At 37.8% G+C, this 26,444-nt stretch overlaps 1 protein-coding gene across 5 annotated transcripts in view; it reads left to right on the top strand.

Annotated features, from left to right (window-relative positions):
• Positions 1-26,444, top strand: part of LOC128638943 (guanylate-binding protein 1) — a 163,832-nt gene that overhangs the window by 120,751 nt on the left and 16,637 nt on the right. For all 5 annotated transcript variants that reach the window (XM_053691072.1, XM_053691073.1, XM_053691075.1 and 2 more), the window contains one exon: positions 10,348-10,541. In XM_053691072.1, coding sequence (XP_053547047.1) covers positions 10,348-10,541 — 194 coding nt within the window. The remainder of the gene's footprint in view (positions 1-10,347; positions 10,542-26,444) is intronic.

Here is a 26,444-nt window from a genome sequence, read left to right as displayed (position 1 = left end):
CGAATGACCATTTTTTTCATCAAAATGATGGAGCAGTCTGAGAGGCTGGAATTCCAACCTTCCATAAACTCTTCACCTCCCTCGTCTTCCCTCAGATTAGTCCCAGGGTCCAATCGAAGACGTAAACCCCTTGGGATGATGTTCATTTTAATATAATTCTCAAGGCTTGATGTCTCAGCCCTAAGTTTTACTTGTTTAACAAGTTGTTTTTTATAGCTTTTAAAAGCACCATAGATGTTGACTGGTGTATTGCTACTATTATCCTGACTCTCTTCCAAATTGGATACAGATAGTGAAGCTGTAAGTTCAGCCTCCCAATTTTCATCTGAAAATGTAAATGCCATTCTAATAGCGTCTTGTAAAGTAATATATATGCCAAAACCTCACGGTCCAAAGCCGGAGACAAGGTATCCAGAATGCCAAAAGGAACCCCAAAGTTTTACCAGGGCAATGTATGATATTCCTGGTTATTTAGCTAGGGGATCTATCTCACCGGAGACCAGGGAAGCTAGGATAGACCTAAGTAGCCTGGTATAATAATAAAGAATATCGAGAAATAGATACGGGAGAGAAGCAAATGCTTTAAAATTTATATATAAGCTAGTGAACAAGGGTAACCTCCAATCGGTCCTTGTTGGTATTATAAGTACATATGGTGCAGGCCCTTAAATAGTATTATAATGTGTAATATAACAGAAGAACTCATCCTGGAAAATAGCCAGGTTGAAAAAAGACAGGGAAACAGCACTCTTTTGAAAAAACAATATTTATACTAGCACAATTTATATACATAAGTGGTAAGGGGGATGGCAATCGGGAGTCCTGCCTCCACCCTTGAACCGCAAGGATAGGCAAAGTACACTGTGTGTAAGGTACAAAATAGTTTGCAACAACAATATTTATCAAAAAAACAAATATTTATTATGGGACCTTCCGAGTCCAATATACAAAACCTGACCGGTCAGGGGATGTGCGGAACAAGTTGCGCAATATGTAAATACAGCACAATACAAAGCTGACTTAAGTGAAGCCTGTCACACTTCCTACACCCAGCTGCACACAGCACCTCTGTGAAGAGGTAATTGCTGGGCAGGTAAAACGTTGTAAGGGATCTAAGAAAGTGATGACAGCTTTATAACAAGCGGGATAAGCTAGTCAGATATACCTTGCAAACTGTACATAGAAGAATTTATATTCAGAGGGGAAGTGTATTCCTGGGATCAACTACACCCTGCTGCAGCCGACGCCTCACTCAGGAGGTATAGCGGTCGGGCAGGTAGAAAAATGGGATCTAAGTGATCTAATGGAAACACGCCCTCAGGATATGTACATAAATAGATAGACCAGACATTTAAATCTTCATGTATGGATGACATGTATTGCAGACAAGGTATAAGTAAGTACATTCAAGAAAACAGCGTTATTGCATGCCATGCAGAAAAGCAATTAGGTGTGTTAGTATTCAGCATATGTCTGTCCATTTTAAGTTCCTAGAAAAAGCTGTGCCCCCTCTCGACAGAGTGGCGTTTGCCAGGTGCGAAATTCATGCACATAAGCCAAAGCTGATTCATGCAGTTAGCGGCAAGGAATGTAATGGAACCATACGACCTGATAGCTGCAATGACAAGTCGGCCGTGCCGAGTAGCTGTGAGTCCATGACATGTATGCCAAAATCCATCATCATCCATCATCATACATTATGGATACCTCGGATTTCCTACGTAAGATTGACAGGTTGGTGCTCCCCGAAAATGCCATCCTTGTCACCCTAGACGTGGAGGGACTATATTCATCAATCCCACACGAAGTAGGACTTAGGGCATGTAAGCATTTCCTATCGACGAGAGGTATGAGTGCTGTACAACATACTGACTTCGCGATTGAACTGCTAAAATTCACACTTACAAATAACATATTTATGTTTGACAATAAGATATATTCCCAGCAACAGGGCACAGCTATGGGAGCAACATGTGCTCCCACTTATGCGTGTCTCCATCTAGGCATCTGGGAAATGGAAGAAGTGTACCAGAATCCCCTTTTCGACGAGAACATCCACATATGGCTACGATATGTGGATGATGTCTTCCTAGTCTGGGAAGGCTCAGAGCAGACCTTGAAAGAATTTGTGAATTCTCTAAATAAGAACAAGAGTAATATTTCACTTACCCTACAGTTTAGTAAGGAAGAAATATCCTTTTTGGATATAAATGTGAAGATTAAAGATGGCTGCCTGATGACAGAAAACTATCGCAAAAGCACGGCCACTAATAGCCTTCTTCACGCTTCTAGCCATCACCCAAGCCACCTAAAAAGGGGTATCCCTAAGGGCCAATTTCTCAGGCTACGCCGAAATTGTTCCACAAAAGGGAAGTACTATCAGCATGCGGCTGAAATGGAAAAAAGGTTTTTGAATAGAGGATATTCAAAGAGGATAGTGAAACAAGCCCTAACCGGTGCGGCCCATCTGAATAGGGATAGTCTTTTGGTACCCAAAGAAAAGACTGGTGAATCATCAAAAATTAGATTGGTCACTGAGTATAATTGCCATTGGACCTCATTAAAACAGATTTTGGCACACAACTGGCACACTTTGACTAGTGATGAAGCAGTATCACGTGATGTTGGGGATTTTCCAAACATCACAGCCAAAAGGGCACCGAGTCTTAAAGACAAATTGGTGAGGAGCCAATATTTGTCGACTCCTAAACAACAAAATTGGTTGTCCAAACACAGATCCTATGGCAACCATCCCTGTGGGAAATGTGTTGCATGCAAGTATATGGTTAAGACCAAACAATTTGCAACACACACAGGAAAAACATATACTCTAAAACACTTTGTGAATTGCAACACGGAAGGGGTTGTTTACCTTCTTTCGTGTAGCTGCCCGCGTTATTACGTGGGAAAAACGAGAAGGGCCATAAAAGACCGGATAACAGAGCACTGGGACGATGTGAAATATAAGAACCAGAAAAGTAACGTTGCCAAACATTACGAACACATGCATGACAGTAATCCTGACTCCCTCTCCTTTATCGGGATAGATAGGGGCATAACCAACAATAGAGGGGGGGATAATGACAGAATTCTCCTCCAAAAGGAATGCAGGTGGATCTCAGTTTTGGGTACCCAGCTTCCTGCAGGCCTCAATGACAAATTGGATATGGCCTGTTTTCTGTGAATGAACACATTCTCTAGCGTCTTGTACTATAGTAGGCTAAATTCTGTTAATTTTTAATAAAAAGACGATTGCAACATCAATATATTTATTATTTTCTCCTTTATATTTCTCTAGATTTCAATGTAAAGTAAGATAGATCCTTTTTTATTACTTCATATTTGAATATAGACACATTTTGGTTTTTCCTTAATTGTTGATACTTTGCAAATACTTGCAATACTTTCACCCGTCAGTAGAGGCGCAAAACGACACTAGGTATAAATAGAGTTACAGGTGCACCTTGGATATCACGCCCTGACGAAGCCCGTTAAGCAACTTGGACGCACGGGTGAAACGCGCGTCGGCATAGGTCCAGCCGACCGGATCACGTGATGTGCGTGTGAAGATCATTAAGCAAAGAATCTGCAAACAAGTCCTGCGGTTTACTACCAGGCACTCTTAAAGCAAAGTCAGAATCAAAACTCGGCATATTTTGGCATACATGTCATGGACTCACAGCTACTCGGCACGGCCGACTTGTCATTGCAGCTATCAGGTCGTATGGTTCCATTACATTCCTTGCCGCTAACTGCATGAATCAGCTTTGGCTTATGTGCATGAATTTCGCACCTGGCAAACGCCACTCTGTCGAGAGGGGGCACAGCTTTTTCTAGGAACTTAAAATGGACAGACATATGCTGAATACTAACACACCTAATTGCTTTTCTGCATGGCATGCAATAACGCTGTTTTCTTGAATGTACTTACTTATACCTTGTCTGCAATACATGTCATCCATACATGAAGATTTAAATGTCTGGTCTATCTATTTATGTACATATCCTGAGGGCGTGTTTCCATTAGATCACTTAGATCCCATTTTTCTACCTGCCCGACCGCTATACCTCCTGAGTGAGGCGTCGGCTGCAGCAGGGTGTAGTTGATCCCAGGAATACACTTCCCCTCTGAATATAAATTCTTCTATGTACAGTTTGCAAGGTATATCTGACTAGCTTATCCCGCTTGTTATAAAGCTGTCATCACTTTCTTAGATCCCTTACAACGTTTTACCTGCCCAGCAATTACCTCTTCACAGAGGTGCTGTGTGCAGCTGGGTGTAGGAAGTGTGACAGGCTTCACTTAAGTCAGCTTTGTATTGTGCTGTATTTACATATTGCGCAACTTGTTCCGCACATCCCCTGACCGGTCAGGTTTTGTATATTGGACTCGGAAGGTCCCATAATAAATATTTGTTTTTTTGATAAATATTGTTGTTGCAAACTATTTTGTACCTTACACACAGTGTACTTTGCCTATCCTTGCGGTTCAAGGGTGGAGGCAGGACTCCCGATTGCCATCCCCCTTACCACTTATGTATATAAATTGTGCTAGTATAAATATTGTTTTTTCAAAAGAGTGCTGTTTCCCTGTCTTTTTTCAACCTGGCTATTTTCCAGGATGAGTTCTTCTGTTATATTACACATTATAATATATATATATATGTGTGTATAGATATATATTTTACCAATATATATATATATATATATATATATATATATATAGTCCTCTTTGAAGAAAAGGCACTCACTGGTCTTTTTAGCACAATATGCAAAACTTTAATTCATCTTAAAAAGACATCAAATAACGATCATAACGTTTCGGTGTTGTTTCAACACCTTTGCCAAATGTTGCCAAGCATCACAATCACGGAATACACATATCCCCAAAAAAGAATTGCTAACACCATAACTAAACTACCCATCTTATATACACAGTTTAAAAAGCCCGGTCACCACATCGCATCCATCCTGTAAGACGTTATCACGCCAAGACGTGAGCATGACGCATCATTGCGATTCGATTGACTGAGGGTTACCATAGTAACCGCATACACAAAGCTTACAGAATAGACCCGCAATCACGTATGACATAGAGTGTCAGTCAAAAAGAAGATGCTTCAACAAGGAACAATCAGATAAGGCACAATAGTGCTCCAACATTAGGAAATCAACAAAACCATTCCTTATGAAAAAACACTATCCATATGTCAAACATGAAAATGCGGACCTGTCACCAGTGATTAAAATCAAATTTAATTTTGTTACATAAACTCTGCATTCCCATTGCAACTATATACAGAACAATCATCAGACTTTGTATTCACCAATTAACCCTTCAGGATAGCACAAATTACTCCGTTATATACAAATAATTTACCATATATAAATGTAACCTATTCCTTCATGCCTCTTGTTATATGAACAGAAACCCGTGTGTACCCACTAGAATGAAAATTCATTTAGGATCCTTTTGTTGGCTGGTGCATACCGGAGTGGTTAAATAGTGTAAATGTATAATCAGTCTATGGGTTATTTGGTGTAAAATGGGCCGAAATAGAGGTAAGTATTGAGTCCCCTGGGTATTAAGGTTTCAAGCATATGAATCCACTTTGTCTCCCTTTAGAGAAGTCATTTTGCTCTATTGCCTCCTCTGGATAGTGGCAGAATATGATCAATTACCATAGTTCTCATACTGGAGACACTATGTTTACATTGTGCAAAATGGCGTGCCACCGGCTGTTCTGAATCTCCTGTTTTCAAGGCTTCCTGGATGGCACAACGATGATTCACCATCCTATCTCTGAAGCTTGTGATTGTTTTCCCAATATATACCAGGGAACACGGGCAAATCAACATGTATATAACATGTGTACTGATACAAGTAAGTCGATGGCGGATGGTGTAGCGTTGATTAGTGTGAGGATGTTGAAAGTTTTGCCCCTCATCATGCTATTGCATGTTGTGCAATTTCCACACGTAAAGCATCCTTTGCTCGAAGATTTTAGCCAAGTTTCACTTTGATAACATCCCACTGGATCCGTTTTTACTGGCATCTATATCAAATGTTCCCAGTTCTTAGGTCAGAGATATCACAGGCATGATATCTTCCTTTGGGATATCTTCCTTTGGGATATCATGTCCATAATATCTCTGACCTAAGAACTGGGAACATTTGATAAAGATGCCAGTTGGGCATAGAAACGTCATGAACTTTCCCTTGTTTTAACTATATGTTTTGAATAAAAGTTATTTTTTACCTTTGGAAACCCAGTGAGTGCAGTCTTTACATTGGAGAATATATATATATATATATATATATATATATATATATATATATATATATATATATATATATATATATATATATATATATATATATATATATATATGGAAATCAGGAGACAGCACTCACTGGTCTTGACAATACTGGATTTATTCAGTGACGTTTCGGGGAATACACCCCTTCATCAGATACTGTATATATATATGTATTGGTAAAATATATATCTATACACACACTCACACATACATACATATATATATATATATATATATATATATATATATATATATAATTTTTTAACCAAAATACCATCAGACATATGGAGAAATATGTATTTAAAGGGAATGTGAAATATATATATATTCGGTTATCACACTTGAGTAAACATGATCGGGAGTTTTTTTCTACTTTTTGTGCTCCATTATAGTCTATGGGGCCGATTTATCATTTGTCTGGCAGACATGATCTGCTGTAGCGATCATGTCCGCCAGACATCGCTGAATGCCGACAGCATATGCTGTCAGTATTTAGCATTGCACAAGCAGTTCTGGTGCAATGCCGCCCCTGCAGATTCCCGGCCAATCGGCTGCTAGCAGAGGGTGTCAATCAAACCAATCGTATGAGATCGAGCAGATTGATGTCCGCAGCCTCAGAGGCAGCGGACGAGTTAAGGAACAGCGGTCTTAACACAGCTGCCTCTTAAGGCTCGCACAGAAACAGTGGTATTTGGCCCCATTCGGGCCATGATAAACGGGCCCCTATGTGGGAATATGTTAGCGTGTTCGCGATATTCAAAGTTCAGCTTCTTGCATGCATATGTGAAAACCTTTTACTTTTTATACGTGTACTATCTGACATTCGCAAAAAGCTTAGCTCTAGCGAATTTACTTTGTGCGCAGGAGCAATAAATTATACTTCACTCATAATCTAGCCCTAGAGTCTCTACCACAACTTGTTAGACAATGAAGCAGAGAAAATAAAAGGTGGCACTTACAACCGTGATGGAATCTCAGAAGGAAGCAGAACAATGGTGTATTATCTTCACAACAGGGATCATGTACTAAATGGAAAGTACTCACAAGATGTATAAAAAAATTCCAGCCTTTATTGATTCTTCCATTTGTGGTAGAACAGCATCAAAAAAGAAAATCTCACTTTTATGAGATCATGAAGATCGGTTTAACCCCTTAGTGACTGGACCATTTTTCAATTTTCTTACCGTTAGGGACCAGGGCTATTTTTACATTTCTGCAGTGTTTGTGTTTAGCTGTAATTTTCTTCTTACTCATTTACTGTACCCGCACATATTATATACCGTTTTTCTCGCCATTAAATGGACTTTCTAAAAATACCATTATTTTCATTATATCTTATAATTTACTATAAAAAAATATAAAATATGATTAAAAAAATGAAAAAAACACACTTTTTCTAATTTTGACCCCCAAAATCTCTTACGTATCTACAACCACCAAAAAACTCCCATGCTAAATAGTTTCTAAATTTTGTCCTGAGTTTAGAAGTACCCAATGTTTACATGTTCTTTGCTTTTTTTGCAAGTGCTATTTCCAAACCATTTTTTTTTCTCAAAATTAGCGAGAGTTACATTGTAACACTGATATCTGTCAGGAATCCCTGAATAACCCTTCACATGTATATATATATTTTTTTTAGTAGTCAATACAAAGTATTGATCTAGGCCCATTTTGGTATATTTCATGCTACCATTTCACCGCCAAATGCGATCAAATAAAAAAAAATGTTAACTTTTTCACAAACTTTAGGTTTCTCATTGAAATTATTTACAAACAACTTGTGCAATTATGGCACAAATGGTTGTAAATGCTTCTCTGGGTCCCCTTTGTTCAGAAATAGCAGACATTTATGGCTTTGGCATTACTTTTTGGTAATTAGAAGGCCACTACATGCCGCTGCGCACCACACTTGTATTATGCCCCAGCAGAGGAGTTAATTAGGTAGCTTGTAGGGTTAATTTTAGCTTTAGTGTAGAGATCAGCCTCCCACCTGACACATCCCACCCCCTGATCCCTCACTGACCCCTCTCAAACAGCTCTCTTCCCTCTCCCAGCTCACAATTATCACCACCATCTTAAGTACTGGCAACCTCCCTGATCCCCCCAAACAGCTCTCTAAGCATTCCCCCTGAGCTTCTACCTAATGGCCGCCATCTTAGGTTTACTAAAAATGTGCCCTTTTTTATATAAAAAAATTAAAAAAAAACAATTTTCTGTAGTGTACTGTATATATATTTATATGTGTATATCTGTATATATCTATATCTGTATAAACTTATATAGGTATACACATATATTTTACAAATAAAATAATTTTATATACAGGCGTGCCTCATTTTATTGCACTTCGCTTTTTTGCATGTTATTTCACAAATATTGCTCTTTTGACAAATTGAAGGTTTGTGCAACCCTGTGTTAAACAAATCTGTCCGCACTATTTTCCCAACATATATACACATATAAACACATAAACTCACATGAATACACATACAGTATGTACACACCTATATATAGACGCCATCAGCAAAAAGATTATGACTCACTGAAGGCTCAGATGATGGTTAGCATTTTTTAGCAATAAAGTATTTTTTAATTAAGGTATGTCCATTGTTTTTTTAGGCATAATACTATTGCACACTTAGGGGGATATTTATCAAAGATCTGGCGGACCTGATCCAACAGTGCGGATCAGGTCCACCAGACCTCGCTGAATGCGGAGAGCAATACGCTCTACGTATTCAGCATTGCACCAGCAGCTCTTGTGAGCTGCTGGTGCAACGCCGCCCCCTGCAGATTCGCGGCCAATCGGCCGCCAGCAGGAAGGTGTCAATCAACCCGAATGTACTCGATTGGGTTGATTTTCGGTGATGTGTGTCCACCTGCTCAGAGCAGGTGGACAGGGTTATGAAGCAGCGTTCTTTAGACCGCTGCTTCATAACTGCTGTTTTTTGGCGAGTCTGCAGGCTCGCCAGAAACATGGGCCCTCAAGCTCCGTCCGGAGCTTGATAAACGGCCCCTTAGTGCCAGATTACAAGTGGAGTGGTATTTAACGCTCCTGCTCACACGCTAACTCCTCTAGAAGTAAGTCGTGTGGCGCTCATATTACAAGTTGAAAGTAAAAAGTTATCACTGGTGTGCTAACCTGATGTACGCAAAAAGTGGAACTTCAAATATTGCAAACATTGGAATGTGAAATATTTACTGTAAATACGCAGTATAGCACTTTATAATAAGAATTTTGCAAAAATATACTTTTTCATATTTTCATCTTCTTGACTGCAAAGGGCTCCAAAGCACTTATATACAGTATGTCTATATATGTATACATATGTATTTATGTGTTTATATGTGTATATATCTGTAAATACATATATACCCATATAAATAAATAAATGCATATGTACACACATATAAACATAAATATATTTAGACATGTATATGTATATATCTCTATGTTAAACCCCTTTGCAGACCTTTTTTTTCTAACACCTGTGACCCCATGTCTTTGAGCCTTTATAACAATTTTTTTTAGATACATTTAATTAGCTAATGTTATTGTGAGTGTAACTGTACTTTTTAATGTATTTTTTATGTGTTTTATTACAGTTGTTAGTTTTCCACAACAGTTACCTAGAGCTCTAAGGACGTGATAATCATTCATGCATAAGTCTTTGTATTTACTCTCAGCTTACGAGCGATACATCTGACTCATGCAAACAGCCATGATAAACCCGGTATCACTTGTGCGTAACTGTACTGCGCCACATTTTAATCTGGCCCTTTTTAGACTACAATATAGGGAAAATAAGAATTTTATATGCACTGGGAAACAACAAAATGAGTGTGACTCACTTTATTGCTATATTCGCTTTATTGCCATGGTCTGGAACTGAACCCGCAAGTAGTAATGTAGCTGAAGCCACTAGTGGAAATTTCCAGGCTATGTGTATGAGGATGGATGTAGGGCAGAAACACATAATATGAATTAAAATTATACATTTTTATTATTTCTTTAAATCTTATCAGAGGAGCAGGCTAAGGCAGAAGCTTCTAAAAGAGAGAAAGAAATAATAGAGGAGAATAACAGGCGTCTCCAGCAGTGTTGTGAAGATCAGAAGAGAAGTTTTCAGCAGAATGAAAAAATGTTGAAGGAGAAGATGGAAGAGCAGGAACGCAAAATGAGACAAGAAAATGAAAGGCTGATTCAACAGAAACTACAGGTAAAGTCTTAACAACGAATGAGCAAACATACAAGTATACTAATGCACAAGAAACCACTTATATTTAAAGATATTGTGAGTCTAGAACACTGAAATTAGGAGAATAAGAAAGGTTGTCATAAAACGTCTTACAGAGTTCTGATTTTCTTAATTAAATAACCTTTTCCTCTATTTACCAGACACCTTGTCCTGCTAGAACAAAGGGCATGTAAAGTAGTGACTGCAATGCAAATCTATGTTTATTGTCAGGTTTAAGATTTCTGGATGATACAACAATAATTAGGGGTGCTTATTACCCCACTATAATTACCTAGGGTTGCCACCTCAGCCATGTTTTACTGCACTATTTATTTTCCTCAATGTACCATATGTAACACATAACAGCCCAGGTAAGCATAGGAGATGTGGCAACCCTAGAATAACCACTGCTCACTATCACAATGAAGCATATTTCCAGCATTATTCTCTTAGCCAAAGGTACATTTAACTACGAATCATCCTCATTCTTAAAAGTACACTTATATTTTATATATTATATTATAAATACTAATGCACACTCATCTCCTTAAGCTGCTTTGGAGCCCTTGTGAGGCAGGTTAAAACATGCTTCCCGCAATGTAAGAAACATCAGTCATTAGACCATTGTTTCTTACACTCGCCACCACTTCTGAGTTGGCAGAGAGAAAGTACCCCGAACACGCTCACCCAGGGTGATTGACAGGCCCTTCTCTCCATGGTTGGTCTCACAAGAGAAGGGGGCAGCATTATACATTTGCTTAAGTGTTTAATGATACGTAGGGGCAGCAAGCATGCAGGGTGCACTCTCTATACACCACAAAGCTATGAGGACAGTATCTCAAGTTAAGAACCTTGTCCGCACAACCGATAGTAAATGGGGTCATATTTGTCTAGGTCACACAGAGTAAGAGAATTTTGGGAGCCTGGAGAGACAGAAGTTGTTAAATAAATTAATACAAATATTTTTTATTATTTTCACTCTCATAGGGTTAACGATTAATTGGTGCTAATAAAAAAAAAATTGACAATTGTTTTTCACTATGTTGCCAAGCAGATAGCTAAAACATTCTAAATTTGAGGCTTGTAAATATACAGGAATGATTTGTTTTGTTTATATTTTCATTATTTATAAAATATATATAAATATATATCACAGGTCTCAAGCTGAGAAAAGAAAATCCCCATTTTCCCTTCTATACACACTTTTTATAAATGGATTTACACAATTGTACAAAACTGTACCAAATACAATACAGCTAATTTATTGAGAGAATAAAGAAAACCAAAATATTTTAAAAAATAAATGATAAAATATTGATAACATCAAATTTATCATCATTTGAACATTAATCAATTAATGTTTAGTGTGAAAGTTTCCTTTTAAAGTGCATTAGTGTAATAGTACTGTTGACAGCATGATCTATGAAGTGTCAGACAGTAAAGCAATTAACAATATAACAAATCTTAGTGGAGTTATAACTCATAAAATCATATCTTCCAACACGTTATTTCCTTATTACTGGGAACTGGAGGCTCTGATTATGGGTAGATTTAGAGGGAGTGTATGACAAGGTATTTTTATGAAAACTAAGATGAAAACTTAGAAGAAATAATATCTATATACATATGGGGCTCGATCCGATATGCAGCGTCGCCCGCAAAAGCCGGCGACGCCAAATTTTGCGTGGGTTTGGTATCACATATACGGCGTAACATAGAAGTTACGCTCATATATTTCTGCCTTCGGCCGTAGTTTTTTGGCCCATAGACAGGTATACCAAACCCCCGCAGTTTGGTATCCAATATACAGCGTAAGGACTTACGTGGCGAAAATGGAGAAATCTTACTCCATTTTCACCTCGCCACAAATTGCAGGCGTAGTAAGCCTTAGGCTGAGTATTGGAGCCCCGTAACTCCCTAAACTGCATGCAAAATAAAACCTAACACCTAACGCATGCGCAATGTCTATCTAGCTGTCAACCGCAATCCCCCGCCGCAATCCCTAATAAAGTGTTTAACCCCTAAACCGCCGCTCCTGGACCCCTCCGCCAGCTACATTAAATGTCTAACCCCCTAATGTGATCCCCCTACACCGCCGCCACCTATATTAAAATGATAAACCCCTAATCTAATCCCCCATACCGCCGCCACCTATATTAAAATTATTAAGTCTAACCCTAACACCCCCTAACCTAATTATTATTAAAATAAATCTAAATAATATTAATAATATTAACTAAATTATTCCTATTTAAATCTAAATACTTACCTATAAATTAAACCTTAAGATAGCTACAATATAATTAATAATTACATTGTAGCTATTTTAGGGTTTATATTTATTTTACAGGTAGCTTGGTATTTATTTTAACAAGGTACAATAGCTATTAAATAGTTAATAACTATTTAATAGCTACGTAGTTAAAATAATTACCAATTTACCTGTAAAATAAGTCCTAACCTAAGTTACAAATACACCTACACTATCAATAAATTAATTAAATAAACTACAATTATCTAAACTAAAATATAATTAAATACACTAAACTAAATTACAAAAAACAAACAAACACTAAATTACAAAAAATAAAAAAAGGTTACAAGAATTTTAGGCTAATTACACCTAATCTAAGCCCCCTAATAAAATAACAAAGCCCCCCAAAATAAAAAAATGTCCCTACCCTAAACAAAATTACAAAAAGTAATCAGCTCCATTACCAGCCCTCTAAATGGCCTTTTGTGGGGCATTGCCCCAAAGTGATCAGCTCTTTTACCTGTGAAAAAAAGAACAACCCCCCCATTACAACCCACCACCCACACACCCCTACTCTAAAACCCACCCGATCCCCCCTTAAAAAACCTAAGTCTAACCCCCAAGTGGTCCTTACCTGTCCTGAAGACCCACAAAGAAGGTCCTGTTCCAGGTGGAGAAGTCTTCTTCCAGACGGCAACCTCTTCTTCTTCCAGGAACCAGCTGGCGCGGCGCGGAGCGGAGGAGTTGAAGACCGATGACCGCGGAGCTGAAGACCATCCTCTCTGGAACTGAAGACTGTCGATGCAGGAACTGAAGATTGGCGACGCTGGAACTGAAGACCGGAGCCATGGAGCGTGGAGGATCCTCTTCATACGATCGCCGCCGTACACTGAATAGGAATTCAACGTAACTATTAAAAATGGCATCCCTTGAATTCCTATTGGCTGATTTGAGCCTTCAAATTAAAATCAGCCAATCGGATGAGAGCTACTTTAATTCTATTGGCTGATTTAAATAGCCAATAGGAATTCAAGGGACGCCATTTTTAATCGCGTACCTTGAATTCCTATTCAGTGTACGGCGGCAAACGTATGAAGATGATCCTCCATGTTCCATGGCTCCGGTCTTCAGTTCCAGCATTGCCGATCTTCAGTTCCTGCATCGCCGGTCTTCAGTTCCAGAGAGGATGGTCTTCAGCTCCACGGTCATCGGTCTTCAACTCCTCCGCTCCGCGCCGGCTGGTTCCTGGAAGAAGAAGAGGTCGCAGCCTGGAAGAAGACTTCTCCGCCTGGAACAGGACCTTCTCCACCAGTATTCAGGACAGGTAAGGACCACTTGGGGGTTTAGAATAGCCAATAGAATTAAAGTAGCTCTCATCCGATTGGCTGATTTTAATTTGAAGGCTCAAATCAGCCAATAGGAATTCAAGGGATGCCATTTTTAATAGTGTACGTTGAATTCCTATTCAGTGTACGGCGGCGATCGTATGAAGAGGATCCTCCACGCTCCATGGCTCCGGTCTTCAGTTCCAGCGTCGCCAATCTTCAGTTCCTGCATCGACAGTCTTCAGTTCCAGAGAGGATGGTCTTCAGCTCCGCGGTCATCGGTCTTCAACTCCTCCGCTCCGCGCGGCGCCGGCTGGTTCCTGGAAGAAGAAGAGGTTGCCATCTGGAAGAAGACTTCTCCACCTGGAACAGGACCTTCTTTGTGGGTCTTCAGGACAGGTAAGGACCACTTGGGGGTTAGACTTAGGTTTTTTCAAGGGGGGATCAGGTGGGTTTTAGAGTAGGGGTGTGTGGGTGGTGGGTTGTAATGGGGGGGTTGTTCTTTTTTTTCACAGGTAAAAGAGCTGATTACTTTGGGGCAATGCCCCACAAAAGGCCCTTTTAAGGGCTGGTAATGGAGCTGATTAATTTTTGTAATTTAGTTTAGGGTTGGGACATTTTTTTTATTTTGGGGGGCTTTGTTATTTTATTAGGGGGCTTAGATTGGGTGTAATTATCTTAAAATTCTTGTAATCTTTTTTTATTTTTTGTAATTTAGTGTTTGCTTTTTTTGTAATTTAGTTTAGTGTATTTAATTAAATTTTAGTTTAGATAATTGCAGTTTATTTAATTAATTTATTGATAGTGTAGGTGTATTTGTAACCTAGGTTAGGATTTATTTTACAGGTAAATTGGTAATTATTTTAAATAGGTAGCTATTAAATAGTTATTAACTATTTAATAGCTATTGTACCTAGTTAAAATAAATACCAAGTTACCTGTAAAATAAATATAAACCCTAAAATAGCTACAATGTAATTATTAATTATATTGTAGCTATCTTAGGGTTTATTTTATAGGTAAGTATTTAGATTTAAATAGGAATAATTTAGTTAATATTATTAATATTATTTAGATTTATTTTAATAATAATTAGGTTAGGGGGTGTTAGGGTTAGACTTAGGTTTAGTGGTTAATAATTTTAATATAGGTGGCGGCAGTGTAGGGGGATTAGATAAGGGTTAATAATTTTAATATAGGTGGCGGCGGTGTAGGGGGATTACATTAGGGTTTAATCATTTTAATATAGGTGGCGGCAGTGTAGGGGGATTACATTAGGGGTTAATCATTTTAATATAGGTGGCGGCGGTGTAGGGGGATCATATTAGGGGGTAATATAGTTAATGTAGGTGGTGGCGGGGTAGGGGGCTCACATTAGGGGGTTATCATTTTAATGTAGGTGGTGGCGGGGTAGGGGCTCACATTAGGGGGTTAGACATTTAATGTAGCTGGCGGCGGTGTAGGGGGCTCACATTAGGGGGTAATATATATAATATAGGTGGCGGCGGTGTAGGGGGCTCACAATAGGGGGTTATATATATAATATAGGTGGCGGCGGTGTAGGGGGCTCAGATTAGGGGGTAATACAGTTAATATAGGTGGCGGCGGGGTCCGGGAGCAGCGGTTTAGGAGTTAATATATTTATTGTTAGGAGTGAGAGGGGGGATTGCGGATATAGGGGTATACGTGTCGGGCTATGTTTGGGAGGCGTGTTAGACAGTAACGGGAGATTTAATATTTTAGTCAGTTTTTGTAGGCTGTGGCAGTTTCTAAAGTGCCGTAAGTCACTGGCGACTCCAGAAATTTGTACTTACGCAGATTTCTGGACATCGCTAGTTTGCCAGACTTATGGCACTTTAGCAACTGCTGGCGCTGTATATGTGATAGCTCGCTGTGCGAGCTGAAACTACGGGCGGCGCAGATTTCCACGCTTGTGCCGAAACCTGCACCGTATATCGGATCACGCCCTTGGTTGCACTTATGCCCATAAGACACTAGTTGCATTGGACAACATCTATTCGAGAGAATTAGTTGCAGAGTCTTTGTTGAACTTATGTCCGCTCAACCTTTAAAAACCGACCCCATTGACTGTAAACTCTGATATTCAATGTCTTTACAGTTTGTTACTTTTACCTCTGCTCACTGAATTAAGCATAATTATGTTTCATTCTTTGAAGAAAACAGAATATTTCCACTTGTGAAATGTTGCTTCTGAATCAATAAAGCAGCAATTATTATTGATGTTAATATTTGTATGATTTGAATATAACACTTTTTTTGATGTCCCAGAAAAAAATTGATGGTTTCTGCTGGAAAAAATGTTTCATGTTCTCTGCTGGCAAAATATTCTTACCATTGCCACCATTTTTACAGCAATTTTTTTACAAAGCTCTTACTGGTGCTAATTTTGTAATTTGCAAATTGATTCCCTCTGTTTCTGGGACAGGTAGATTAACATCTTAATTTATGGAGAGATGTCTTTTGCACTAATGATGCCTGTGTTTCCGCCCCCTGCTTTATCTTCTACCATTCAGGCTGTCTCTTCTTTTAGACATGGTGTAACTTACCTTAAGTAGATATTTTCTCAGTTTCCAGGGCATTAAACAATAATCAATTTCTTGATGAAAAATATGTTCACTTTTTTTGTTCAAATTGCTTGTCAGTAGTTTCATTAACTCAAATATTTGATACAGATGTGATTATTATTCTTGGTATTTTCATTTAGGGAACTTTATGTCAAACAATATTGGGGATAACTAAAGTCTCCCGCTACGATTTACATACAACTTACCCAAGCTTTCCCACAGAGATAAAATGATAATGAACTTCCATACTAAATAAGTGTGGATGTAAGCACAGACACATATGAATCCAAAATTTTGAAAGCCCAATGTATAAGGTTATTTGTTATGCTGTAAAATAACCGATAATAATAATGTCTGGGCCTATAATCCTATAATCCTTGTTATATGTTTTGCTTCTGCAGCATGGAAGATTTAAGTAGGGGGTGATTTTGCATGATGGAGAATAGAACACAATGAGTCCTCAGATAGTGGTTAGGAGTAATGAGAGAAAAAAATAATATAACTATTTACAAAATATTTCAAAAGACATAACTTTAAATTAGTTGAGGAGCATTGCTTGATACACAGAGACACTCAGAGAGGAGGGACAGAAAAAAAGCAAAGGGAAGACACGACTGTCCTTCCTTCTTGTACAATGGAGGTGACTAGTGAGAAAGACTTTATTATAAACTCCAAAATGACAAACACATATTACAGTATCCGGTCATGGAGATATGAAGAATGGAATCCCCACTGCATTTTAATCTATTAAATATGTTAATGTTTTTAACTTCATGGAGAATAGGATTAACTTTCAGTTCACTTTAAGTTTGCTTATTTATTATTTTTTTGTTAGAAGGTAGCCATTAACTCAGATGTTTTATCTTTCTTTTAGAATCACTTTGGCCAGTTTGCAAGTCTGTCATATCTCAGTGCCCAGACATTTTTCTACATCAGCATCTTTGTAATTAGTGTATTATTTTACATTTTTAATCTTAAAGACTCATTTCTTCTTATGTTTGACATCTGATAAAAAAACCTGAGACTCCATACTTTGGAGGTATAAGCTCTCTGAGGGTTCATTCAATACAGTATTGGCAAAATTGTTCTCTGCAGTTAAAAAGCAAACTATGGAGAAAATAAGTATATTTCTCAGAGAATATCAGCAAACTCTAGAAGGACTGTCATTACCTCTACAAACTACAACCTCTACTTCAGACATATTTAATGTCCCAATGTAAACTTCACTGTATGTCTTACTGAAGCACTATAAGAAGCTTTGAACACAATTTTGCCCAGTTCCCTACATTGTTAACATTGTTTGTATTATCTATAATATGTATGTTATGGTCATGTTATAACATTGGCTTCTATAGTCATGTAGAGGTCAATTTATTTAACTTAAATTATTTTCTCATATATGTAGAGTTTTCACCATGCCCTTCCTGTTTAGATTGGTATGTGATTCAGCAGATACTTTTGAATTGCTAAGATCTTCTACAGATATATGCAATATAATTAATTTAGGGGGTGTATTTTTCGAGTGATCACAATCCTAAAATGTGTCTGACATTAATATCACTCAAGCTTGATTCTCAACATGAAATCCCTGTCTGCCTTTTAGTCTCCTGATTTTATAATAAAAAAAAAATGGTAACCATTAAGGATGATAAATGTCATGGGTTTAGCAACTACTTAAGTGGTTGAAGGGGCTGTATGTTTATTGATTCATTTTAATAGTGTTTAGTGCTGCTAATAGATTACATGAGCATAAATAACCTGTTGTTTTCCAAAACTGTAGAGGTATGTGTGTATGTTTCTTTTAGGGATTTCAGCAAGGGTATTATCAGTATAGTTGACTTGCGTGTTTGTTTGGTCATGGATTTTGTTAACTTTAATTAGCATAAATGTCCTTATTGTTACTTTTTTAATGTTGGATGATGGACCTGAAAGTGTTTGTATCTGTCTGCTAATGTTATCCTCCAATATGGCAGGGGGTAATGTGTGTTTTTCCATGCTCAAAACCAATGTTACATTCAATAACTTTTATGAGTATTGGGTACTAAGTTAAAAAGTGTTACCTAGGGGTTTATCAAGTCCTTTTAGCTTTGATGTAATTGATAAAAACACTGGTAAATGTATTGTTTAGGTGGTAACCGAGCCATAGCACAAACCACTGAGCTGTTGTTCGTTCCTGGCAGACTGCTTCTCTTTCTGTTTATATTTACATTTGGATGTTGTCAGCACATATGGGGTATCGGGACCCAAACAAGAGTGTGAGTTTCTCAAGTAAAGAAGTGTATATTGGGAAAAGCAGGAGGTCTAAAACTATGCCTTGGCGTGCATACCAACATATAGTGGAAGGGATGTTATGGAAGTACCAGAGCAGGTAATGCTGAAATAATGGTAAGACAGAAAAGATTAAATCCATGAAAAGGCAGTATCACATAGGTAAAAAGAGCAGAGAATGTTCAGTAGTTTAATAGTATCAAAGGAAGCAGAGAGATCAGCGAGAAGAAGTAGTGATAACTGGCTTTTGACTTTGGCAGTAAGTGAGTCATTTAAATCTGAGGACAGTCTTAGTGAAGTGTTGTACGTGAAAGTGAGAAGATAAATCAAGGAGTTGGAGGATAGAAAGTCTTTAAGATGACTGCAAGCTAATTATTTAAGCAGTTTAGAAGTAAGAGAAATTAGAGAGAGTAGGTGGTAGTTTTTGAGAGAGAAGCTGAGTTAAAGGAAGGCTTTTTCAGAATTGATGTTACTAATGCATGTTTGAATAGAAATATGACAGTACATAAAGAGTGGTTTAATAGAAGGGTAAAAGCTGGAGTTAGGGTGGCAGAGAGTGAGGGAATGAGTTGTAATGGAAAAGGATCATAGGAATAATATGTGAGGTGAAAGATAAGAGTGTTGCTGTTTTACAGGACAGAGGTATATGGGAAGTGATAGTAGTAAGTTGGGAGTAGGCATCTTGTCTTTTAGAGTTTATTTGTGCCTTAAAGTAAGATGCAAGATTATTGGCTGTGATGTCAGATGATGGGAGGATGGTGCTTCATTTAGAGAAGATGGGTTTGGGGTGTGAGGATAGGGAAGCAATTAGTGAGGAGATGCATGTTTGCTTAGATGCAGTGGAGTATGACTGTAGCATGGATTTGTCATGGAGAAGTCAGCCTGAGAGAGAGATTTTCTCCAGATGTGCGTTGCATGGTGAGAGCATTGCTGGAAGTAGAAAGTAAATTTGTAATGCTAAGCTGGGACCTGAAATGTTTGGAGCTAAGTAGAGTGGCAGGTTCACCTGTTTCCAGGGCAGAAGCTAATCAGTGATTTAATGAGCAGCAGCTAATCTCTTTTTTTATTTCAAATTTTTAATAGCTTTTGAAAATGTCTGGGGGTCTTAAGTTTGAATGCTCCTGAACGTACCATTGTTAGTCACTTGCTGCTTAACTATGTCTGCCATTAGCAGCTATTTCCATTAGAAGCTTTAGCACTTTTGGGCTTTGGCCTCTGATTACTCTTGCTTTTACCTCATCTTTTTCCCTTACCAGCCTCCAGATATACTTATATCCTGTTATTATGACTTTATTTAATCACAGAGAAGTATATGTGATACTTGTATATACTTTTCTAAAATGAAACCATAATAAGCAATTTAAAGTAATTTGTCTTACTGGACAATACCATAACAGACCTTCAGACACAAAAACCACACATATATAATGCAATAAAGAACATGTGTGTGTGTGTTGGGGGGGGGGGTGGAGTATTCCAGGGAAAGTCGGAAAGAGAAAAAAGAAGAGAAGCTGAGACATAGCAAATAGAGAGACATTTCACATGCAGAGTTTTCAGACCAGGAGCATGACCTATTAAAGGGACACTCAATCAAAATTAAACTTTCATGATTCAGATACAGCATGCCATTTTAAACAGCTTTCCAATTTACTTCCATTAACTAAATGTGCACAGTCTTTTTATATTTAAACTTTTTGAGTCACCAGCTCCTACTGAGCATGTGCAAGAATAAGTGTGTATGCATTTGTGAATGGCTGATAGCTGTCACATGGTACGTGTATGCATTTGTGATTGGCTGATGGCTGTCACATGGTACAATGGAAGTGGAAAAACACATAACTTTTAAAATTGTCATAAAAAAATCTACTACTCATTTGAAGTACAGACTAAGTGCTATTGCATTGTCTTGTTCTCTTGCATTTGTTGATTATGCAAATCTACTGTGTTGACTGGTCCTTTAACTTTCATCTGATACAAAAAGAAAATCTAATGTGTAAGGATCACGTTCTGTTGAGTTACAAAGCCAACACTATATCAAGTATATTTTTGCAATCACCCTATTAAGGGTTCGCTGTGTTAAAACATTATTTGAAGCAAAAAAATCTGAGATTTTGCATATTTAATTTGCATATCTTACCCAGAATCCTCTTGTGCATAAGTAACAATGTACATGGAGTTTTACTGGGGAAAAGCAAGCAGGGAACTTGCCTGGATGTGCTAATTTCCTATGCAAATATATATATATATATTAAGTTCAAGTATATTTATATGAGTAAATATATATTGCACACAGCAGAGCTATACGAGATGCTGTATTTAAAGTAGGGGATTGCAGCACTCAGTGTTAACTTCTCAAAATCTAATATGTAGAAACAAGCTGAAACAAAGTATCAAAACAGAGGCTCACACACAGATGGTCCAATTAACGTGTAATGCATTTATTCATACATGTTTAACCTAAACCTAAATATGCCACTGCAGTGGAAACCTGATTCAATACCTAAACTCATGAGTGCAAGGTACATAAATGACAATCTCAATGTTTGCAAAAAAAATTTGATTCAATAAAACAAAACATAACATCAGAAAACTAATTGAAGTTGAAACAAAATGTCCCAAATAAAGCAAAAGTTCCACAAATCTTGTGATGGTTATGGTATAATATCTTATTGGCAAAATAGCAACATCTGAGTTCATCCAAAAAAGGTACTGTTAATAGAGAAACAGCTGACAGATTCGAGGTAAAAGCGTCCTCCTATGTCAGCACTTATGAACCATGAGTGTTTGATAATAACATCAGGCTATTTCCAAATTGCGGCAATAAAGGATAAAGAAAAACGTATACAACCTCTTCCAAGTGAGGATAGGTTCCAGGCAGCACAGACCGGGTTCCGGTTTCTTTAGGCACTGACTTGAAGCATACCATGTGGAGTGAGCCAGGACTTTGCATCTGGCTTCTGTCTCACCCAGATCACTCGTCCCGTTTCTTAACACTTTCGTTTGTGCAATCTGAACTTTGAGACTTTATACTGGGTAGATCCACTTTCATTCGCCTCTGCCGACCTTTTTCCAGAAACAAAGTGTTATTGATCAACACCAATCCAGGTACTTGCTTGCTGCCGCTAAAACTTTCAAATGACTGTGTCGACGCGCGTTTCGCCCCACAATGCTTTGCGTCAGGGCCTCGTCAGGACTGTCAGTCACAGGTGAACTCTCCATTCATTTAAATCTGTTGCCAATGTTACAGGAGCGATTAACGCGTATACACACCAGCCAATAGGATAGGTCATTTAACATCACCAGCTATTGAAATTTCCTTGCATGTATACACAGGACAAAACATTGCTATTTACCTTGTTTACACAAAGTTTAACAGACTTAAAGAAAAGGAGATTAAACAAATGAATTTAAACACTGTCAAAAGGACCAAGTGGTGCTGAGCCTTCAATGAATTTATTTTAATTTTATTTAAAACACCTCTAATGCAATAACTTTCCATAACTCGTTTTGAGGTATTAAAAATACTCTGGACGAACATTATTTTCTTCATATTTGTGCTTAGGCTTTTTAAGGAATGATAGAAATGAAAAAGGAATCATCTTACAAGTTGTTTTTATTGCTTTTTAGGACTACCTAGGTTGATTTGTCACATTATTCATGTTTTTAACCCAGGAAAGACCTAAATTCAATTCTTTCGTTTAAGCCAAAAGGGGACACTGTTTTTAACACATAAGTCCACCTGGCTTCTTTTTTTAGAAGACATTTATTATTGTCCCCTCCTCTGCCACTTGTCAGTCCTTGATCAATACCAACAAATTTTAAAGATACAGTGCTACTATTGTGTGCATCTTTGAAATGTCTAGCAACACTCGTATCTCTTTCATAGAGTATGTCATCTCTATGCTCCTGTACCCTGTCCTTGAACATCCGTTTTGTTTTTCCAACATAGAACAGGAGCATTGTAAGAGATACACTACTCCTACTGTGTTACAATTAGAAAAACACCTTATTTCAAAGTTATTGTTTGTATTTGCCGAAAAAGTTTTACACTTCAGCATGTATGGACAATACACACAATGTCCACATGGGAAACTGCCTTTAACTTGTTGATATTTAGTTAACCAGTTAGTTGTGGGTTCTGACCTCACGAATCTGCTTTTAACCAACTTCTCTTTTAAGTTAGGAGATTTTTTTGCGGTCAAAAGGGGTCTTTGACCCACTTGTCCAGCAATTTTTTCATCAAATGACAGCAAGTGCCAGTGTCGAGACAAAATGTCTCTCAAAGTCTGCCATTGGCAATTAAATGTAGTTATGAATCTTGTGTTGCTATCTGTTGTAGCCTTAACTTTAACTTTATTTGAATAAAGGAGATCATTTCTATTCAATTTCCGAACTTTGTTAAGGGTGAATTTAATTAATTTGTTCGAATATCCTCTTTGTTGATAAACAGAGAATTATGGCATTCACCCTCTCAGACGAGGTTTGGGAAGCAGAGCTGAAAGAATCTCTTACCAATACAAATTTAGAAAGCAGTGATTTAGAAACTAATGTGTTCAATGCTTTTAAAAAATATAAGAATTGTATTGTAAAACAGGTAAAGGTAAGAGCAGAGAATTCAAGCTTAGCCAACTATGTGGAGAAAAAAATAGTCCCTAGAGGGTTAAGACTTTTCTTAGACCCAGGTTTCAATGCTAGAGAGGAAGAAGGAGGCTTAGAATTTTTGGATGAATGGAATGAAAAATTATCTTCATGTGCACTTGGAATGATAGAGATGTTAATTAAAAGGAATGATAAAAGATTGGAAAAAATAAAAGAAGATGTAGAGTCAGCATTACAAATTGTTAACAAGTTTGATCATGATCCGAACTTCGAAAAACTAAATGAAGAAACTAAAATACATATTTCTAGATTGCAAGCAGAAATCAAAGTTAGGAAGTGCAGAAAACTGCATCGGGATCAGGAAGATTATCATAACAAAAAAGTCTATGTATATAAATTTGATAGAGGTTCTTATGATTCAGGGACAGATATGTCAGACATAGAAAATAAAGATAGATCTTCAAAAAACGAAGGAGGCCCTGGGTCACAAATTACAGGCCAGGGCAATCTAGGAAGAGACGAGGGGGGAGGAAGAGGAGCAGAAAAAACAAAGAACATAACAACCGAAGAGAGGAGATATCCCCAGCGAGAACAGAGAGGGAGAGGGGGCAATATGAGACAAAGGCAAGGGAACAGAGGGAGGCCACGAAGGAGACCCTATCAGGGCTATTAATCCCGACTGCATCTAAAGATGAGTTACAGATTATTAATCTTTCCTCATTTAAATTAAAACTAACACATATTGAAGTTCTAAGAAAAGGTTTATCCTTTAGTCCGACTAATAAACTGAATAAGTTCGATTTCATTAAAGATTTACATCTCTTTGCGAGAAAACTAGTGTTACACCATATAATGCACCAATCATCTGAAAATAAGAAAGACGAGGAGGCAATACTTGCCCTCAAATCCCTTTTAGATGATAATGAGTCCACAACTATTTCTAAGAATACAGGAATATTTAGATCTAATTTAAAGACAAAAACCACCTATATGCCTTCTATAGCACAGGTACCTGCTGTCTCCATGTTTGTTAAAGCGGTAGAAAAGGAGATTGAACAGTTACCTGAAGAGAGGATTCTGTCTGATAATTTAACTTCAGGTCAAAGAATGGCGTTAAAAGAACTAACCCAAGCAAAAGGGATAGTGTTTAAGCCAGCGGACAAGGGCGGTAACCTAGTTTTGCTGGATGAAACTTCCTATCTAAATGAATCAAAAAGACAACTGTTGGACAGAACTCAGTATGAAAAACTACCTAAAAATCCTTTGTCAAATATGAAATTGAAGTTGTATCATATTTTACAGGGAGCTAAAATGGAAGGTCTCATTTCCCCAGATGAGTTCAAGTTTCTAAATCCGGTGTGTCCAGTGATGCCTACCTTTTATACTATCCCGAAAATTCACAAAAATAAGTCTCACCCACCAGGGAGACCAATAGTATCGGGAATAGGAGGCATCAGTGAACACATCGGACAATATGTAGATTTCTTTTTAAGACCGTTCCTACTATCCCTGCCCTCTTATGTTAAGGACACCCCAGATCTCCTTCGAAAAATTGATGACATATCTGTCTCAACCGATACTATTCTTGTATCACTTGACGTTGAAAGTCTCTATTCCTCTATACCTCATGAGGTGGGGATTGGTGCAAGTGAACACTTTTTGAGATCTAGAGGCTCAGAAAGTAACAATCATACTGACTTTGTCATTAAGCTGTTAAGGTTTATCCTTGAGAACAATGTGTTTGAATTTGATGGCTCAATTTATAGACAGGTCAGGGGGACAGCAATGGGAGCCGTGTGTGCACCCACATACGCGTGTCTACACTTGGGGGCATGGGAGCTTGACATCTTTGAAAAGTTTGGAGAGGTGTTCAGTTCCCATGTGTCCCTTTGGCTTAGATATGTGGACGACATCCTTATGTTTTGGGATGGCCCCCTGGCCTGTCTGGTTGAATTTATTGACTCATTAAATATAAATGACCGGAACATTTTGCTGACACATGTATTCAGTGTGAAAGAATTACCTTTCCTGGATATTTGTATCAAAAAAGAAGGAAACAAAATAACCACTGAAAACCATCGGAAGAACACAGCAACAAACAGTTTATTAGAAGCTTCCAGTAGCCACCCGGAATCACTCAAAAGAGGCATTCCCTTTGGACAACTGCTGAGACTGAAGAGAAATTGTTCTTCAAAAACAAAATTTGAGCATCATGCTCAAATTATGTGTGAAAAATTCATTGAAAGAGGATATTCGAACAAATTAATTAAATTCACCCTTAACAAAGTTCGGAAATTGAATAGAAATGATCTCCTTTATTCAAATAAAGTTAAGGCTACAACAGATAGCAACACAAGATTCATAACTACATTTAATTGCCAATGGCAGACTTTGAGAGACATTTTGTCTCGACACTGGCACTTGCTGTCATTTGATGAAAAAATTGCTGGACAAGTGGGTCAAAGACCCCTTTTGACCGCAAAAAAATCTCCTAACTTAAAAGAGAAGTTGGTTAAAAGCAGATTCGTGAGGTCAGAACCCACAACTAACTGGTTAACTAAATATCAACAAGTTAAAGGCAGTTTCCCATGTGGACATTGTGTGTATTGTCCATACATGCTGAAGTGTAAAACTTTTTCGGCAAATACAAACAATAACTTTGAAATAAGGTGTTTTTCTAATTGTAACACAGTAGGAGTAGTGTATCTCTTACAATGCTCCTGTCCCCTGTTCTATGTTGGAAAAACAAAATGGATGTTCAAGGACAGGGTACAGGAGCATAGAGATGACATACTCTATGAAAGAGATACGAGTGTTGCTAGACATTTCAAAGATGCACACAATAGTAGCACTG

Source organism: Bombina bombina, chromosome 8, assembly GCF_027579735.1.
Source record: "Bombina bombina isolate aBomBom1 chromosome 8, aBomBom1.pri, whole genome shotgun sequence".
NCBI classification, from domain to species: domain Eukaryota; kingdom Metazoa; phylum Chordata; class Amphibia; order Anura; family Bombinatoridae; genus Bombina; species Bombina bombina.
The sequence above is the reverse complement of the archived record's forward strand: the minus strand, read 5'-3'. Positions and strand labels throughout refer to the sequence as shown.